At 43.7% G+C, this 17253-nt stretch overlaps 1 protein-coding gene and 1 pseudogene across 1 annotated transcript; both read right to left on the bottom strand.

Moving 5' to 3' along the window:
- Positions 1–13331: 13331 nt before the first annotated feature.
- LOC146866327 (phosphatidylinositol N-acetylglucosaminyltransferase subunit Y-like) lies at positions 13332–13562 on the bottom strand. Its single transcript, XM_085640497.1, has one exon. It carries the CDS (start codon positions 13560–13562, stop codon positions 13332–13334), a length of 231 nt encoding a protein of 76 aa, XP_085496623.1.
- Positions 13563–15441: 1879 nt separating this feature from the next.
- On the bottom strand, positions 15442–16818 carry LOC146866326 (28S ribosomal RNA; annotated as a pseudogene).
- Positions 16819–17253: the final 435 nt, after the last annotated feature.

The raw sequence follows: 17253 nt of genomic DNA, 5'->3' as shown, positions 1-17253 counted from the left end.
GAGTTCTCGTGTGTTTGTCTTTTCTTTGGAGCTTGGACCAGATACTTCTTCATTTTGACATCTTCATCCACTTTTGTTGCTGGAGCTACTTTCATCTTTGTAAAAAAAGGTCTTTTTGCAACCGCATGTTTTTTTCAGGATATTATTTCTGTCTACACGGGCTTTGGTTATTAGAATATGGTATTACAGATAGAGATTCCGATTTTCAAAATGGGGAATCATGTTAGCTTTTCGGCCGGCCTTTAATATTTTTGTAATGTGCGCCTATTACTTCAAGTTTGTTGCTTTTAAATATAGTTCATATCACATCCTTTGTGCATATGATTCGAGTTTCGGCATGCCTTTAGAGTTTGTGCAACTGCCTTTGTGCATTTGTTTATTTTGTAATTAACGGTGTGTTGTTTAGTACAGTTTATTATTCATTCTTGCACGTGTTATCATTCTACATATGCTCTGCATGCAGGTGCATTGTGGCGCCCTGTTCCCATTTTATGGCTTCAAAAGTTCAAATAATTAATATTTGCTGTAGCAGGATATGGGATTACAAAAATACCTAATACATTTTAATCTAGAAAAGCACTCTGGTCACCCTAAAGTCTTGTCATCTTGGGCAATTCACAGTCATTAAGGCCCATTCAGTGTGGGGCAGATTTTATTATGAAGTACACTGCATGCATACAAATACAGTTTGGTGACTGTGTGCGTGTGTTTTTTTGTAATGAACTGAGTCTTGTTTTGCACAGCTTGTTATTTATTCTTGCGTGTTTTGTCATTTTTCATATGTACTGCATGCGAGTGCATTATGGGGCCCCGTTCCCATTTTATGGCTCCCAAAGTTCAAAGAGTTCATAACTGTAGGAACAGGATGATCAATGAACATAACAGCTTACTTATTCATGGACAGATTTATCATGGATCCACAGATTACAAATTTAACATCTACATTGCTTCAGCATCTGTCAATTACATGTGAAGTAATTTTCTGTAATGGGAATATTACAAACATAATAAAAGAATGTAGCACAAGTAAATAAAGTATTCAATCTAAAGTAAAACTATTGCATTCTACATAAACAACATATATATTATTATAGTATATCTATTGTACAACTATTTGTAACAATTGCTTTAGGAAACACTCAGACATGTTTGGTTAATTTAAAAGACTTCTTAAACAGTATGTTGCTAATTGTAATTTTTATTACACAATATAATATGTATTAACAAAAAACAATTGCATATAACAGGGTTAAACAACTTCAATTATAGCATTTTGTTATTTAACATGTTGTTTATTACTTTTAACATGGTGACCCATAACAAAGACAATAAGCTTATCTGATATTCTATTGTGCCAACCCTTTGACAAACCCAATAGCCTTACTTTAAATATTAATATTTTGACGTTTCGCAAAGCCTATATCGTTGTTGCAATTACTACTTAACAAAACCAGTACCCATGCTACCTTCAAACAAATGTCCCCTTATATTATGCCATTCGATATGGCAAAGTAAGGGTTTTTTGGGGTCATAACCTATTAAAAATAAAATGTGAATTCAACAGATCATCAACAATATTTCTATCACCTGCATGTGTATATTTCTATATTAATATGTACAATTTAGTTGTGTGTTAATAATGAATATACTTTTCTGTTTTCAAACAAGCAAAAACTGTACAAAAATGTATTTGAGTCATTATTACATGCCCGCAAATATGCATTATTCATCCACAGTACCATAGAATATTCTTCTTCGTTGCCTTAAAACAGTCAAGTACTACAATGGGGTGCTTCGTTCCCCATCAAGAAAAATTGTTGACCTATTACGTGTGCATACCCCACATCCTGCACAAATAATAATACAATTTTTTACTATTGGTTTTGTCAATATTTGTTAAATGTTGCACAACAGCATGGGATGCTGTGCAACACTGACAAAAAAAATTGTAAAAGAACCATTTGACGTCTCAAAGATTAAACCTTTTGGCTTTGCGATTGCTTGTTCTGCGATTTGCTCTAAAACAGTCGGAACTTTTGACATAAGGGTTAGAAAAAGGTGTAGGGCCAGTCTTAAAAGACTAATTTTATGTGTACATGGGTTCAGTACTAGAATTGAAAAAAACGTATTCTAGGAAACCCATTGAGGGTCCAGGTGAGGAAAGGGGTGGAGTCGCGAGGGGCAAACCTTGAAAAGTAGAGTCTGACAGTCAACTTATACATTTAAAAAAAACTGCTGCAAAGAAATTGGCAACAAGGACATATGTGACAGTAAATCTCTTCTAGATTAAGTATTTGCTCACAAAAAGGCTGCATTTTAAAGTCTCTTACCAGATTAAAACACCTGCTGCAGAGATCATTGTGCACCAGCAATTTTGAAGGGAATATAATAGCAGTAAAATAACTTTTACCACGATATTTGTCCAGAAATAACTATTGCAGATTATTGGGAGTTTTTCTTTTGAACGGGGTGTTGCTGCATCTGCATTTTGAAGGTAATCAAGTGAAACCAGTGTGGTGGCCAAGAATCCCTCTGCTTCTGACCTCAAGCCTGTCAGTTGTCACAAAGAGATACAGTAGCCCCTGGCTGATTTGTTGCAAAGTTAGTCCCATCAATTAAGATATACGGGATACTGAGGAATAGCACCAAAGCAAAAGTGAAATTTGGAATCTTGGCCATGAGACATAAAAGCTGGTGCCAAACACATAAGAGAGGGGACGGTGAGCTTCAAAAGAAACAGTTCCAGTTGCCTTGCTCCCAAGAGTAACGTGATTATCACAAAGGGGTAACAGTTCCTAAAGAATTGACAAGCTGGCCTATTACGGTCGCTGTGAGAAAATAACTCACAGGATAGGTTGGAAATAGAACAGTATAGAGATTGGGGAATTCCTCCTTTTTGAAAAAGTGCCCTCACACGCCCATGCCGGTGTCATGCTTCATCATCGGGCATTGCTCCTAGTGGGGGTGGCGCTGCAGTCCTACACGGGCCCCGCAAGAAGGCTCTCTTTCGGAGTTCTTTTTAGGAGTAATGCTGCAGTTGTGAATGCGGGTGAGTGGGAAAGGGAAAGTGAGTGATTAAAATTACCACACTGGTACCTTAAAGGACCTTTATTCAGGAGTCAGTGTGGAAAAGATAAAAATAGTGACACCGAAGGACTCGAGAAATTATATCTGAGACGTAAATATTACCTTCTGATCTGCTTTCAACTAGTGCAAAAGTGAGAGTGGTAAGTGAGTGCGTTATGTCGACATGTTTCACACCTGTTAAGGGTCCCTAATAGATCCCGTGGGGTTTCTGCAGGACCGTGAAAAAGTGTGCAAGAAAACTAAAAATAGGAATCTGGGACGGCGACACCCAGTATCCCTAAGGTACCTATATTCAGGCTCTTATGTAGGTGTCAGTGCACCTTAAGGAACATCCTCTAGGAGTTCCTTGATCCAACCTAAAATGAAAGAGACACGAATGGGAAGAAAAACAAAACAACCTTTCATTTGAAAACAGAAAAAGGCACTTGTTAACATCGTGGTCTGAGGAGCAACGCCCGATGATGAAGCATGACACCCGCATGGGTGTGTGAGGCCACTTTTTCAAGAAGGAGGAATTCCCCAATCTCCATACCGTTCAATTTCCAACCTATCCAGTGAGGTAATTTCTCACAGTTTCTCACAGCGACCATAACAGGCCAGCTTGTCATTTCTTTAGGAACTGTTACCCCTTTGTGATAATCACATAAAAGCTGGTGTCAGAACTCAGGGTAGTCTACCAGCAAAATTGTTAAGTCTCCAATGCAGTTGTAGTTGGTATGTTGACAACAAAATGATCAAAGGGGTTCCGTAAGCAAAAGAAGCAAGACAAGTGTCCCTGGAGAAGGGAAGAGATTGTGCTGTTAGTGTGATTAAGTGAGTACACTTTACGTTTAAGAAATTCAGCAGATGTCCTATCTTGAAGAGATATGTTGTATTTAGTCTGTAGGCTCCCCATTTGCTGGCTTAATCGTTGTTCTCATAATCTTTCTCCACATTTGTCCATGTCATGCATCTTCTTGTGTTTAGCCCTCCCTGAGAGCATGGACCAAGTACTAGTATCGATCCACTGCTCCCATTTTAGGACCTACTTTTTTCTTCATCCGCTCTCTACACCGTGCTCGAGCTTTTACCAGCTCCATCTAGCAACTGCGATTGAGGTACTAGTTGCTATTTATTCTTCCCCCTCCTACTCCCCATGCATGCTGCTCCATCCAAAGCACTTATATGTGTTGTAAAATTGCTGTCCTCCACTCTCCATTTTTTTCTTGTCCTTTATTCAATCAGCCTCCTGCCACTGTTGCTTGCTTCTTCCAGTGCCCCAGTGGCTCCTTGCCCAGTGCTTCTCTGACCATCATGGGGTTTTGCTTGCTCCTTCCCTCCCCTCCTGCTGCCTGCTGTCTTGTTATTTTAAGCTTGCAGTATGTCTCTCTCCTCTCTTGTACACAGTGACCTTAGATTATACATGTCTTATTTTGCGCTAAAACCCATTGTTCCCGTGGCTGGTTGCCCTGTACTTCTCTGACCTTCATGGGGTTTTGCTTGCTCTTTCCCTACCACCTCCTGCTGCTGTTGTCTTTATTTTGCATGTGTTGAGAAATTGCTCACCCCCACTAATTTATTTTTCTGATCCCTTCCCCCAATCACCCTCCTTTCGCTGTTCTTTGCTCCCTCCTGCGCCTCCATGGCTGCGTGCCCTGTGCTTCTCCTTCCCTAGGGCCCTCATCTTACCTCAAGGTGACAGGTTATCACTGGAAACAGCCTTGTTGCGCCACATCTCCAGAGGTTGTCTTTCTGTCTCTGCTTTCCTCAGATTTCATTTACACGAACGTATTTCCTTTCTTCTTTTCCTCGTTAAGTGTTTGTGATGGTTATTTCATTTTAAATGGTGCTGTATGCTGACACCAAGCCTCTTGCGTGCTATCGAAGAGCAGCATTTTGACCGAAAGCGCTTTTGTAATCAGATAGCAGGAGCTCAATAGTGCAGAGGCCTCATTTGCACAAGTAGTGACCAGGGCTGCTGTCTGCTCACTTGCATTATGTATCATGCTACAAAATTCAACATATCAAGAAGAGGGGACCAATGGGCTTTTTTCAGGTCCAGCATACATGCCCAAAACAATGTACAAAGAAGAGGGTATGCTGTTCCTAAAGTGGAATGGGAGACAAGGGTAGAGAGAGCAGAGACACAGGAACACCGGGGTGCAGGACGCTGCAGAGATGGACGCCGAGGAGTAGGACATCAAACAGGTAGGTAGGAATGACTATGAACAACGAGGAGTTGTTCGTGGTGCAGTGCAAAGTCTTAACGGGCTGTGTACTCCACCTACTAAAGTGTCTGCCCTGCCGGAGCGTCACGAACGGAACGCACCCAACAGCAGTCAATGGCAGACCTACTGGCTTTGCCAATGCTTGTTTAATCTTTTGCTGCCAATCTGTCTTCTGTCCTCCTGATGTTGCTCTTAGGCCAGCAGCTTCTCATCGACAAGGGGGGAGAGGCTGAAGGGAGCATCTTAGGCAGCCTAGGGGAGGGGACAGGCTCCAGTGCCTTCATGGGGGTTGCGGATGCCAAGTGGCAATACTTTGAAGGAGTTTGTGGGCGAGAGGGCAAGAGAGAATGGTTTGGGGTGTTAAAAATGTACAAGCAGTGGTCCTTTAGGTAAAAGAGGTAGATCAACTAGTAGTGCCACTGTGAAGAGGGGACAAGAAGAGGTGTCCAGGAGGGTGTGGTCCATTGGATGGTTGTAGACCCTCTTGGAGAGGAGAGACTGTAGTTCCTGTGGAGGGATGTCTTTTTAGGGGGTTAGGTGGAGTTCCACTTGCTAGCAAGGCTACCTGGAGGAATTTATTTGACACTGTACATGGATGATAGTGTTTTTTTCTGTTGACATATCTAAAGGATCTGCAATGCTGGGCCTCAAAAGGTCTTTCAAAGAGAGAATTTCATTGAGCCAAGCCACAGTTTGCCATGATATATGATTCTCTTTAAAGGGATGGAGCACAGATGATGCACTTGACAAATTAAGTAATAGAATCAACATGCTCGTACTTAGTGTAGTTGGCCTTAAGCTTGCACAGTAGCCTATGCCCTAACTCACAAATAGGGATACAAAATAATGATTGAAAACGTGTGAGTCAACAGCCCTCCCACAGGTGCCAAACTTACAAATTACAGGTCATACTCAAATTACTACAAGAAGTATTAGACCTGGTCTTCTGCGAGTAAATAGATCTATTACAGAGAGTATTTTTCACAGTTGACTGAAGAACCAGTGGAGACAGACTCTGGTTTCCTCAGCGCTCTCTCTGGTCACACTTGGTACGTCACTTGGTCTGAGAAAGTATGAAGTCAAGAGACTACTTCTCATTCACTCTGTGAAATCAAACCTTACATTGACAGCACCCCAAAACCTGAGGCATTCACTCAATATGAAGTATTGGTCTAAATTCCCTTAAACTCAAGGGTTAACATTCAGTGATAATTCTGTAGAAGAGAAATGTAGGTCATGAGGATAATCTCCCTATCTCCTTGATCAATCTCATACTGACCATGTAGTTAATTTTTTTAAGTCCAATCGCACCCTAAGTCCCACTCTCTTTTTTTATGGATAGGATGAGAAACATACTGAATACGTGATGGACCAGTCTTCAAGAAGGAACTAGTGATGGTCAAATCAGGGTTCTACATCAGGAACACGACTCCCAGAGTGAATCCTGCCAATTCTTTTCAGTTACTGTTTTGCTTTTCCAACAAGTCCCTCAGAATCCTCTTTTGGGACTATAGCATCCGAGAAGTGCAACAGGGTGATAAGACTGTGAGGGTCAGACTCATGATCATTTTAAGGGTAAGATAAAGCTAGGGTTAATTAGAAATCAGTATACACAAAGAACAGCCATCCTGATGTATATGGAGTATACAGTTTCTGCAGCTTAGCCAACAGTGGTGCACATCCCACCACTGGCAGTAGTAAGGGACCTCTGATGCAATCGGCATTAAGTGGTCTCCAAAACCTGGATGGTACTTTCATGGGCTGGGCGACTAACCCTCTGGGCTACAACCTTCAGGGGTGTATGGTCTCCACTAGCCCACACTGTACAACAGGGCACTTTGAATGTAATCTCTTTCACATTGTCACCAATCACGTCTGATCTTCCCTCCTTTTCCTTCTTGTCTTTGTCTTTTTTTGAAGCAGCAGCTTGCTCAACCTTCTGCCAGCAGGATTTCGCTCTAGCTATAGTACAGAGTCTAACCAAGCATCTGAGTTGAAAGCAATATCGGCTTCAAATGTGTGGGTTTGCAAGGTGTATGTAGCAGCAGACTCAATGAGGGGTATTCACAAACTGCATTTTGTAGTACATAAAGTAGTACTACTCTCATACTTCGGAATACTATTCATAAACCTATGGGCGGAGACCTCCACCTCTTCTATCTTTTCTGTGCGGAGGCAGATTTCTATCTACATTTAGTTATACGTTTCAGTAGAAAAAGTGGACTGTGAAATGGGAGTGGCTGTAACATAAGGAATACTTACTACTAAATGGGGAGGAGTTTATGACAATTTACAAAGAGTGTAGGGAGAGGCAAGCTAATACAAACACTCCTACAAATGCAAAACACAAACTACACTTCCAAAAGTTATTACAGCCTTAAATGTGTCAAAATAGGTGTTAATGTACTTCGGCCCAGCTTTGGACTAAGTCAAGCATCACACATGGCCGTCCACTTGTACTGTAAACCCACACTCCTTAGAAAGTTATAGATAAATAATATATCATCAAAAACGTATTTTAAAAGTTAATAAACTTAATTAAAAATTATACTTCTAAACATGTCTTAAATGTTAAAAATATTTTTTTAATAATTAATGAAATGTACTCTTTATTAAAAATAAAAGGGTTAGTGAGATTTAGAATTTTTATTAATAGTAAAAATAGTGTAATTGATTTACAGTTATTGAATACACATTTGATGAGTTACAATGCTGTAACTTTATTTTATTAGTTCTAGGTTAAAAATATTTAACATTGCCTATGTGAAGTAAAACATTTTTTTAAATAGTTTGCCCTATACTTTTCGATAGGCAGATCTCCGCCACAGTGGCAGGGATCCCAACCTATGCATGCAACATTACTAGTTGTATCTTCACACTCAGAAATCCTGCTGTTAGAGGCTCATCCAGATTGAGGGAGTGGAGACAAGCATCTAAATATACACGTGTATGTTTACCTTTGTGAATAGGCCCCCTAGTTTCTAGAGTCTGTCTTTGCTCTCATCTATTTTACCCTAGTTTGTCTACAAAAGAATACAGAAAATACTGATACTTCCATTGTCTCTGGAAGATGCTACAAATTTATTCTGCGAGTCTTCTGTAGTCACTACTTTTAAAAGTTAAAGTCAAACAAGGGCCCCCTCATATTATTCTTCCTTAGTCCTGGTCCATCTCCGAGGAAACATGTAGATTGATAGCTGCATGTCTGGTTCGCCAATTATATTAATACCACCACTCTCACTTTGAAGGTAAAGCAAAACCAGAATCAGTCTGATGCAATACTACTCATGTATTTTGGTTTATCCGTACACAGGTACAGTCTAACAATAGGTGACTACGTTACCACAGATTTTATTATCTTTTTGGTGGTAATCATAAATGGATTTCATGTTCTGCAACACAGTGTTACTACAGATGTAATGCAACAGTACAGCATTGCTCAAAATCTGTGAGCGCGCTGAAATATTTGGTAACCCTATTACCACAGATTTCTCCTATTACCCTTGCCCTATAATTGAGAGGATCGAGAGAGACCGTCCATCACAGGAATCCTGCGGTTTTGCACTACATCTTCCTTTACAACAGCAGAGCGCTAGCTAGCGGAGCAGATCTACTCATGCAGGGTAACTTTGCAAAAGATAAAGTGATATTTTGAAAGCTTGAGTGCGCAGTGGGTACAATTTCTTGACACAAATTGACTTTTACACCTCCTAATACTCACTGTGATCTACAGATATCTTAAAGGGATATTTTATTGTTTGTATTCATATTTTTCACCAGTACTGTGCACCAAAGTCTCCGGTGGCCGACCTGTTATAACACAATTTGAAAATTTTGCTATAAATGATTATTTCTTGTCTTCGTCTCATAATCCTAAGAACCAATGTAATTGGTAAGCAGTCTTGCAACATCCTTGTGACTACCAAGGAATAGGGGACAGCAATCGGGCGTTTACCCCTCAACATCTGCAAGGTAAAGCATCAGTGCTTTGCAACCATTTCAAATTCTTTATTCACCTTTAGATATCACATCTCTTATACAGTAATATTGTGACTTTCCATCATTACTTTTCCTCCAATCCCTTGCCTGTTTCTGAAAAATATTTTACCTGGATGGACAGCACTCGTGACAATGTTGGCAATTATGTGGTATTTTCACTCACCCTTAATCACACTACTCCAGAGAAGAAGCATTTTTTAAACTAGAGGTTGTAAAATGAAAGAAAGGTTGTCTTAATTTTTCCAGCAACCCACTCGATCGTCCAACAGCTAGACACTTTCGAGGAAGACTTATTATTAAGATCACACCGATACAATGGGTTCTGTTCCTAATAATAATGCATTGATGACACTCTACACAGATTGGTGGCTCATCTGTCCTCTTATTTGTCTTGTCTTTCAATGCCACATTAATAAGGAAAGGCAAGAGGTAAAAATCAAAACACATTTGTAACAAAAGATATTGCGAGGCTATCAAATCTTCTACTACTGTGTCATTTCTTTTCTAAAACGAGGGAGTGTGTTTAAATATTTGAGAGATTACAGGAGTGCATCACACACGTTGCTTTCTTCTGAAACACAGGGATCCATCTATAAGTTTGTCTTTCAAACATTTTATGGACGAATAAAGTCACACATTTGACAAGCCCTTATGCTTTAAAATCGCTCTGAGGTTGTTATTAGTTGGTTGTTTATTATCTATCTGATAAACATGGTAATAAGCTGATGCCTGAAAAAGAACATTATTATGTTCACCATGTATATGCAGATAGGAAGAAAACGGCCAAAAAAATATACGAAACAGTGGTCAATTTAATATTGATTGCCCCACCTGGGTGCCAAGAAACATGACTATTTAGTCTAGGACAAAGCTACAGAATTGTAAGTGTTCATGGCAAGACAGCATCTTTAACATCTCGCACAGAGACGTATCATAACAGGGTCCATCTTCATTTGCACTTAAAAATAGTAAAGGAAGTTAAGCCTAAACTGCAGGCTAACCAGATGACTGCATTCACTGCAGTCACAGGCTAAATTAAATGACATAACAATGTATAGTAGGAGGCAAACTGTAGGGAAGTATCCGGTAATCCACTCACTCGCATGAATAACACGGGATAACTTAGTCGTAGGAGCAGCGAGGTTTATTTCCAGTCATCACTCTCCAAGCTCATAACATTAATGATCCCCCAACGATTCCAACGTTCACACCACGAACCCCCATACTTGAAACAACACAAACCGCGTGATCTCCACGAGCGTGAAGGAAACGCTTGTGAAGGTCACGCTACACTCACAATATGATTCATATATATACACCACACATCTTCCCCCTTTTATTATTTTTTTTTTTTCCAACTAACACATGGTATAATCCTTGAATCTTCCTGGGTAACGATGCTCACGTTTTCCCCTTGATTCCCCCCCCCAATTTGAACAATGAGGTTGTTGTTCATTGTGATCTTCAATTAAATGTCGACTCATCCCAACACTTCTAGCTGAATGGGAAACACCTTTAAACAAAGAGATCCTATTCAAATTCCAGACACTTCCTCCCTCTATACGCACAGCGCTGTTAAACACTTCTATTACCCTCTTAGGATCTGACCAACACTGTGAACCTTTAGGAACACTTTCCTTCCTCTTCACCCGAACAAAATCGCCAACTACAACCTTTTTCTTTACTACAGGCACCTCTTTTCTTATCCATAAATGATTTCATTTTTCCTTTTTGCTCATTATCCCTTTGTTTAACAACTTCATAGTCAATGGCATTGAATTTCTTATCATTCCAATCCTTTTTTAACCACCATGGTACCAAACTAGTGCTTGGTTTACGTCCCCTCAACAATTCGAATGGACTAGCCAGCGTTACCGAATTTGGAGACATCCTGTAAGACAATAACATAGATTGCAATGCATTGCTCCAATTCAAGCCCCCTTTCAATGACAACTGTATCGCTTCCTTCACAACACGATTAAACCTTTCCACCTGACCATTTGCTTCTGGATGGTAAACAGCTATTCTTCTATGTTTTACATTACATTTCTCCAAGAATGCCTCCATCTCCTTACTGATAAATTGAGGCCCATTGTCCGTGACTATTTCTTGCGGAATGCCTTCCCTACAGAATGTCTCATCTAAAAATTCGATAACACTCTGTGAAGTGACTTCTTTAACCATCTTAACTTCTGGCCACTTCGAAAAATAATCAATAAGTACAATTCCAAAACATTTATCCTTTGGCAAGACTTGAAAAGGACCAATGATATCAAGACCTAATTTCCTCCATGGACCACCGGGATAAGAAACAGGATGAGATTCTACACGTAAGGGAACAGCAGATTTATCGCTACTGGAACAATTACTGCATTTGCTTACAAATTGTTCGATGGATGAATCTATGCCGGGCCACCAAAATGCTTCCCTAACTCGTCTTCTAGTGAATGAAATTCCAAGATGGCCCTCATGACCGATCTCCATGATTGTATTCCTGAGCCCAAAAGGTGGGACCATTTTGTCTCCCCTCATAACCAATCCATTTTCAAGTGCTAATTCTTCATGAATTTTCCAAAAACTCATCATGTCACCCGACAATTTCCTTACTTCTGGCCAACCTTGCACAATGTATTTCTTTACAATTTTCAATTCATTGTCTTTCTCCATTTCCAACATCCAATCCTCCTCTCTTAAATTCTTCCCCTTACTATGTATAGAATTTAGATCATGCGTAGTGAATGCCACCTCACAGTCATCATCTTGGTAATTTTTCTCACCATCAATGGGTAGCCTTGACATACAGTCTGCATGCATATTTGCTTTCCCTTGAACATACTCAATACTGAACCGAAATGATTGTAATCTGAGGATAATCTTGCTAATCGTGCTGACATTGATCTACCACCTCCAGGAGACATTAAAAAAAAACTTTTTCTTCAATGAATTTTATATGCACTTAGTTTGTTGTTTCTTATATCTTTTTTTTTTAGATTGAAACAAACGAGTCAAATTCTCCTTCACACAACCAGTATAACAAGCTTCTTTAAACTGCTCCTTCCCACATGAAATGAGAGTATTTTTACCTCCTTCTATGAAATGCAAACAGTTGCTTCCACGTGTTTGCTTGTCTTCGCACGGAGTTGTTTCTCTTTCTCCTTCCGCGTATGTTTATTCCAAATGCAGAGGGTCAAAGGTAATGTTTGCAACGTGTTGTGATGGTAATGCGGAATGACGTTATCGCGTTACATCACGTGATCGAAACACGACCATACGTGGCAGAGACTCATCGAAGACTTCCGAGAACTGCAATCGCTGATTTTGAATCAATACAGGCTGCGGCAGTGTTCCATCAATTCACGGTAGCTGTTACACAAAACAACTTCTGCTGTTTCTTTCTTTTGTAATTTTCCCTTTATATATTGTATCCTTCAAATTCCCCTTTCCATGTCGCTCAAGCTCTTGTTCTCCTCCTTTCTTACGTGAAATCCAGTATTCTTTAATTCCTCTTTTTTTTTATTTTTTATTTTCAATCCGTCAAAATTCAGCAAAGCAAAATCGCCGTCTGTACTTATTCCATTTCCATTCTTGTTACGTTGGTCATATCACATCAAGATGAATGGACATGCAGAATCCTCCCTTCATTTTTTTTTCTTTAAGTCTGTGTAACTTTTAAAATCTCCGAATCCTGCCGAAATTGGCCCGGTTCGTGCCCGCTCGTCGCCAGTGTAGGGAAGTATCCGGTAATCCACTCACTCGCATGAATAACACGGGACAACTTAGTCGTAGGAGCAGCGACGTTTATTTCCAGTCATCACTCTCCAAGCTCATAACATTAATGATCCCCCAACGATTCCAACGTTCACACCACGTACCCCCATACTTGAAACAATACAAACCGCGTGATCTCCACGAGCGTGAAGGAAACGCTCGTGAAGGTCACGCTACACTTACAATATGATTCATATATATACACCACACAAACCTTAATACAAACCAAAGGTAGAATGTCCATACCTTAGTTTAGATCTACTCAATGCGTTAAGAGTAAGACATGTGATTGTGCCTAAAGAGTTTAATGTCCATCCAAGTCCAGAGATGGAAGAATACATAAATAGGGATGGTAATTGGAAGAAGCAGGCTGTAGAAACACAGGCTTGATGCACTTTTGCAGCCGCGGGAAAAGTCTTTGTCCACAGATGCAGAATAAAACAGCCCAGCTAAGGACAGTAGCGGAACCAGCACTTTTAAGGTCAGTAAAGACAGAAACATCGTAAGCTCCTTTCCCGGCAGCTGCTCTCCTATATTTGTTGTGGGGTCTTGGTGACCTACATGTTCAAGAGAAGTAACCTTATGTTTGCTTGAAATTCAGGTTGGTCATCTCCCTCTGGATCAAGCTGCGGGATCATGTAGGGAATGCCATCTATTATGGGATATGCAATGCCCAGTTCCTCATTGATTAGTTAATTGGGTGCCTCTTCATATCTGATTAGTCACAAAAAAATTATACATTTTTTAAAGAATTTCATCAGGGGGAGTAGAGAATGGCGACGGTAATATCGCCTTTCCTGGCGCTGATAAATCTTACCAATTTAAAACATTATACGAGGCAATTCATTTTCAATAAGTGAAAAACACAAATATGAGTATTTCAAGCTTATGCTATCACAACGTAGGCTTTTCTATAGCAGTCTATTCTACGACAGTGAGAGACATTTATCTAACTAGAACAGGACTTTTGTCACCTAGAAATAGCATGGGTTGGTTTTGTACATAAGAGTCGACACATCTGCCAATATGAAACTCTGCAGAAGGCCACCGTGACAGCAAATAAGTTAATCAACAGTATTTATGGCGAGCTTACATGACGCACATGAAGCTCCATACCATAGACCCAAATCGCCTGCACAACTGCCCTTAATGCGGGAGTGCTCATGCTGACTTTGCCCACCTGCCATGGAATTTTCCTAAAATTGAAGACTTTTGGAGGGCTATTGTTAGACTTCTTTCCCAGATGACACATTTAGATAGACCCCACACCTGAGGTTGCGTTACTGGGCTATGTATAAGGGTGGGCAGAGAACTCCGCTCCGCCAGCGGAGCGGACTTAGGCAGCCACCCCGGCTCCCCGGCCCGGTCACTGCTTCTGAAAGCAGGACAGGGGGCTCCCACACCCCGGGGCCCGCTGGACGGAGCTCGAGCCCCGGGCCCGGTCCCAGCCTCCGAACCCTAGCTAGGCCGAGGAGAGCCTTCACGGGCCCCAGTGGACCCCTGTCCCCAGCACCCGGACCCTCGGCTGGCTTGCAGGACAGGGGCTCCCGCTCCCCGGGGCCCTCCGGACGGAGCTCGAGACCCGGGCCTGGTCCCAGCTTCCGAACCCTAGCCAGGCTGGGGAGAGCCTCCCCGGGCCCCGGTGGGGCCCTGTCACCAGTGCCCGGACCCTCGGCTGGTCTGCAGGACGGGGGGCTCCTGCACCCTGGGACCCGCCGGACGGAGCTCAAGCACTGCGCCCAGTCCCAAGCTTCTGAGCCCTAGCCAGGCCGGGTAGAGCCTCCCTGGGCCCCGGTGGACCCTCGCCCCAAGCGCCCGGAGCCTTGGCTGGAACCAAGGAGGGTTAAGCCCAGGCCACGTCCTCTACCCGCCAGCCTGCCTGGGGAGCCCATTTTCCTCGACTATTAAGCCCCCACATAGTGGGGGATTACAGAACTCTGGGGAAGAGCAAAAGTAGGAGTCAGCCAGGCCTGCCAGCAGGCTGACTATCTGGTCACCTGGGTTGCAGGGCCATCTGGTCACCTGGCCCGACCACGGCGAGGGTTCCCAGGCGCTCCGAGGCCTCTGCTCGGGAGGCTCCTTCCCAGGGACTGCTCGCCTCCCTGCACGACTTGCACGGGAGCAGTGGGAAGGGGAGGCCCGACCGGCCTAGGCCATTTGGTCACCCTGCTGACCCACAAGGGATGGTGGCCCCTGTCCCTGCACCCCGGTGGGGCAGGGACGGGAGGGGGAGGCCCCTGTGCCGGAGCGCAGGTGGTGGAGGCAGCCTCCCACGGGCCCACGTTACCCCCTCCGCATCTCTCCTGCCGGCTTGGCAGAGGGACCCACCCCTGAGTGTGGTGGAGGAGGGCATCCGCAGGCACCCACGTACAGAGAGACAAAATCTTGGCTCAGAGGATGATTTTCAATAGATCGCAGCATGGTAGCTGCTCTGCTACTTACGAAACTCTGACCCAGAATCAGGTCATCTACAAATGATTTAGCAGCGGGTCCCCCACGAACATGCGATGCACTAAGGGCGATGGAGGCGGCCCCCTTCTGTCCGCGCTCCGGTCCCCAAGCAAGCGGCTCTATGCACCGGCCCCCCTAGAGAGGCCGGCTATCCCAGGCCAACCTAAGCTCTACGGCACTGCGGTATCTTTACGGTTTAGGGGGGAGTCTGACTTAGAGGCGTTCAGTCATAATCCCACATATGGTAGCTTCGCCCCATTGGCTCCTCAGCCAAGCACATACACCCAATGTCTGAACTTGCGGTTCCTCTCGTACTGAGCAGGATTACTATTGCAACAACACATCATCAGTAGGGTAAAACTTACCTGTCTCATGACGGTCTAAACCCAACTCACGGTCCCTATTAGTGGGTGAACAATCCACTCTTCTGCTCCTTGGGAGGTTTCTGTCCTCCCTGAACTCGCCTTAGGACACCTGCGTTATCGTTTGACAGGTGTACCGACCCAGTCAAACTCCCCACCTGCCACTGTCCCTGGAGCTGGTCGAGCCCGGCGGGTGCCGGGCGCTTGGAGCCAGAAACGAGAGCCCCACAGGGCTCATCCCCCTGCCTCAACGGGTAAGTGAAAAAATGATAAGAGTAGTGGTATTTCACCGGCAGCCCGAGGGCCTTCCACTTATCCTACACCTCTCATGTCTCTTCACAGTGCCAGACTAGATTCAAGCTCAACAGGATCTTCTTTCTTCGCTGATTATACAAAGCCCGTTCCATTGGCTGTGGTTTCGCTAGTCAGTAGGTAGGGAAAGTGGGAATCTCGTTCATCCATTCATGTGCGTCACTTATTAGATGACGAGGCATTTGGCTACCTTAAGAGAGTCATAGTTACTCCCGCCGTTTACCCGTGCTTCATTGAATTTCTTCACTGTGACATTCAGAGCACTGGGCAGAAATCACATCGCGTCAACACCCGCCTCGGGCCTTCGCGATGCTTTGTTTAAATTAAACAGTCGGATTCCCCTGGTCCACACCAGTTCTAAGTCAGCTGCTAGGCGCCGGCCGAGGCGGAATGCCGGCCCCACGCCCCGGGGGAGGGGACACGGGGAGAGATGACCACCCCAGCTGGGGCTATCCACAGGAAGGGTCCGGCTCGTGTCCAGAGTCGCCGTCGCCCCGGAGGGAGGCGCCTTGTCCAGCCGCAGCACACGCCCAGCCCCGCTTCGCGCTCCAGCCCTACCGACCCAGCCCTTAGAGCGAGCCAATCCTTATCCTGAAGTCTTCAAAGTTCTCGTTTGAATACTTGCTACTATCACCAAGATCTACACCTGTGGCCGCTCCACCCGGGCCCTCGCCCCGGTCTTCCATGCGCACCGCAGCAGCCCTCCTACTAGTCGCGGCTTAGCCCCCACATCTCTCAGCGCCGGCGACGGCCGGGTACGGGCCCGACAATCCAGCGCCATCCATTTTCAGGGCTAGTTGATTCGGCAGGTGAGTTGTTACTCACTCCTTAGCGGATTCCGACTTCCAGTGCCACCGTCTTGCTGTCTATATCAACAACACCTTTTCTAGGGTCTGATGAGCATCGGCATCGGGCGCCTTAACCCGACGTTCGGTTCACCCCGCAGTGCCAGTTGTACTTACCAAAAGTGGCCCACTAGGCACTCGCATTCCATGCCCGGCTCCACGCCCCTCCATGCTCACTCAAGGGCCCCGGCTGGAGCTCCTGAATCCAGTCAAGCAAGGGGA

This window comes from Triturus cristatus, chromosome 2_1 (genome assembly GCF_964204655.1).
Source record: "Triturus cristatus chromosome 2_1, aTriCri1.1, whole genome shotgun sequence".
Classification (NCBI taxonomy): domain Eukaryota; kingdom Metazoa; phylum Chordata; class Amphibia; order Caudata; family Salamandridae; genus Triturus; species Triturus cristatus.
The sequence above is the reverse complement of the archived record's forward strand: the minus strand, read 5'-3'. Positions and strand labels throughout refer to the sequence as shown.